Below are 2,905 nucleotides of genomic sequence, written 5' to 3'. Positions count from 1 at the left end.
GGGGGGGGGGGACACGCACCGTCCGGCACTCCCCGATCCTCCTGGTGGTGCGTTGTCTGTGTCGGAGGGATTCCAGTCCTGCGTTGTCACTTCCAGCGCAGCATAGAATGGGAGCCACGGGCCGGGACATTTCTTCTCCCCTGTCGGAACGCCCGGTAGCAGCACGGGTGGTGATTTGGTGCCCCTCCCCCCATGTACATAGCATACAATGACCCCATTAGGACATCGGCACACAATGCTGAGTCTGGCGGCACCTTTGGCTGAGATGTCATTGGTCCCGGCACCATGTTCCCCCCTCTGGGTGCCGGGTTTTGGCCGTGTTGGTTGTCCTGTAACTGGGAATGTTTGTTTCAGGTCCCTGGAGAGTCCCCCCGATGGGCAGAATTCACTGGAGTCCCTCTGGAGGCGGTACAGCGAGTTCGAGCTGCTGCGGAACCACCTGACCGTCGCCTATCCCTTCGTGGTGGTCCCTCCGCTGCCGGAGAAAAGGGTACGTGTGTCCGTCAGAGCGCGGCACGTTCTGCCATCGGAGGAGATACTTTGTTTTATAATAATCGTCTTCTCTGATTGGACACCATGTGATCCCCGCGGTATGGATGAGCCGAGTGCAGCCGGTTCTGCCTCCCCTGCATTGTGCCAAAACGCTGACCGTCTGATCCGCCTACATACATGTATCATATGAGGTGATAGGTGTGACCACATGGTAACACGGAACACTCGGAATGCCCCCCTCCCCCGCACTCTGCTCTACGTCCTCCCAGATCTCCAGCAAAGATTCTTGGTCCTCGTATGTTACAGATGAGTGTCAGTGGGCGGTCCCCGGAGGGATTCGGCAAATGAAAGTCACCAGATCCACATCGTAGCAATTCGGGATTCGCCGATACCCGTTTTTCGGTATCGAGTACAAGTACCAATATTTTTTTTTTGCAGTACTTGCCGATACCAATACCGGAGGTCCCTTTAAGGAAGCCGGGCGGCGTGTAATGACTCGCCACCCACGGCTTCCTGATTGGCCGGGAAGCCGGTTCCATGCTCCCTCGTCACCATGGAGCTAGCTTCTCGGCCAATCAGGAAGCCATGTGGTGAGTCATTACCCGCCCCCCGGGCTTCCTGATTGGCCGGGAAGCCGGTTCCATGCTCCCTCGTCACCATGGAGCTAGCTTCTCGGCCAATCAGGAAGCCATGTGGTGAGTCATTACCCGCCCCCCGGGCTTCCTGATTGGCCGGGAAGCCGGTTCCATGCTCCCTCGTCACCATGGAGCTAGCTTCTCGGCCAATCAGGAAGCCATGTGGTGAGTCATTACCCGCCCCCCGGGCTTCCTGATTGGCCGAGAAGCTAGCTCCATGGTGACGAGGTAGCATGGAGCCGGCTTCACGGCCAATCAGGAAGCCAGGCGGTGCGTAATGACTTGCCACACACCTTTCTGATACTGGAAGTTCTGGTATCGGGCTAGGCATCGGAGCATTTGGGTGAGTACAAGTACCCGTCCAAATACTCGGTATCAGCACCAATACCGATAACTAGTATTGGTATCGGTGGATCCCTAGTATTGGTATCGGTGGATCCCTAGTATTGGTATCGGTGGATCCCTAGTATTGGTATCGGTGGATCCCCAGTATTGGTATCGGTGGATCCCTAGTATTGGTATCGGTGGATCCCTAGTATTGGTATCGGTGGATCCCCAGTATTGGTATCGGTGGATCCCTAGTATTGGTATCGGTGGTGACATTTCCTCCAGTTTCCTGGAATGGTTACATTGTATCTCTTGAAGGATTTCTCCTCTATGATCCTCAGCGCCATCTAGTGGCCGCAATGCGGAATTTCCCGGGTCGGTGCCGCCCGTAATATATGAGGAACATTCAACCAGAAGAGAGAACAGACCTGTGATTGGTCCCGGTCTTTGCCGCCGTGTGCAGTCAGTTTTTATTGGATGAGTATATTATGATGATCGGCCCCCTGAGTCTCGGCGTGCGCAGGGAGCGCGTTCCCGGTTCTGTTCATGTGCATTGTGCTATGGGGGGGGGGGTTGGGGCTGTGCGCCCCGTCCTCTGCCTCTCCTCTTTCTCTCGGCACAGGCAGAATTTGTGTGGCACAAGCTGTCCGCCGATAACATGGATCCGGACTTTGTGGAGAGGAGACGGATCGGCCTGGAGAACTTCCTGCTGCGCGTGGCGGCTCATCCCGTCCTCTCTCATGATAAACTCTTCACCACCTTCCTCACCCAGGTACGGCCGGCACCCCCAAACTGGAGCCGCATAGAGGGGAGCACCGGGGATCGGTGTGGGGGAGGGCTGTTACCTCTGCGATGTTTTTACTGATATCCAGAGATTTCCCCCTCACTTCCTGTCCTGCTGACCATGTTTTATCAGACAGGAAGTGAGGGGAAATCTGCAGCATCAACACAGAGCGGAATGTAAATGTCAATGCTTTCCTTCAGTAGAGTAGGGTGAGGCGAGAGCCCCGGGTCAGATTTTTTATCACTTCCTGTGTCTCTGTTGGAGATTTTACTTCACTTCCTGTATGGTCATCTCTGTAAAGGAACCCCAGGTAGCAGTAAAAACTTGGCAGGGGTTCGAACCCTTGCCCCCGCCATCCGGAACAGTAAAAGGTTTTGGCTCACCGGGAAAAATGAATAACTACCCTTGCAGTTGCGGCTCCCCGTGGATTTAGATGCGAGGGGTGCAATTAAAAAGCGGCTTTACTTACCTTATCCCTCGTTCCCCCAGCAGGGGGCGCTCCCCTCTTACCTCCGACACTCCGAGCCATCTGTGTCCTCGCAAAGCAGGACTGCCGGTCCTACAGAGTGCCAGAGAGAAGCGGCTTCACTGGTCACGTGGAGTGGAGGAGCCGGCGGGGTGAGGGATAAGGTAGGTAATACTACATAACCCTTCATCAATAACCCTT

General features: G+C 55.4%; 1 protein-coding gene across 1 annotated transcript in view; it reads left to right on the top strand.

Annotated features, from left to right (window-relative positions):
* LOC108803006 (sorting nexin-4-like) overlaps nt 1-2,905 on the top strand; it is a gene marked incomplete at its 3' end in the record, with an annotated part of 9,350 nt that overhangs the window by 723 nt on the left and 5,722 nt on the right. Inside the window, exons 3-4 of the mRNA XM_018574857.1 lie at nt 355-490; nt 2,077-2,226. Of these exons, the coding sequence (XP_018430359.1) occupies nt 355-490; nt 2,077-2,226 (286 nt within the window). The remainder of the gene's footprint in view (nt 1-354; nt 491-2,076; nt 2,227-2,905) is intronic.

Source organism: Nanorana parkeri, unplaced genomic scaffold, assembly GCF_000935625.1.
Source record: "Nanorana parkeri isolate BGI_ZX_2015 unplaced genomic scaffold, ASM93562v1 scaffold3295, whole genome shotgun sequence".
NCBI classification, from domain to species: Eukaryota; Metazoa; Chordata; class Amphibia; order Anura; family Dicroglossidae; genus Nanorana; species Nanorana parkeri.
Note: the sequence above shows the minus strand (reverse complement) of the source record. Positions and strands in the feature narration are given on the sequence as shown.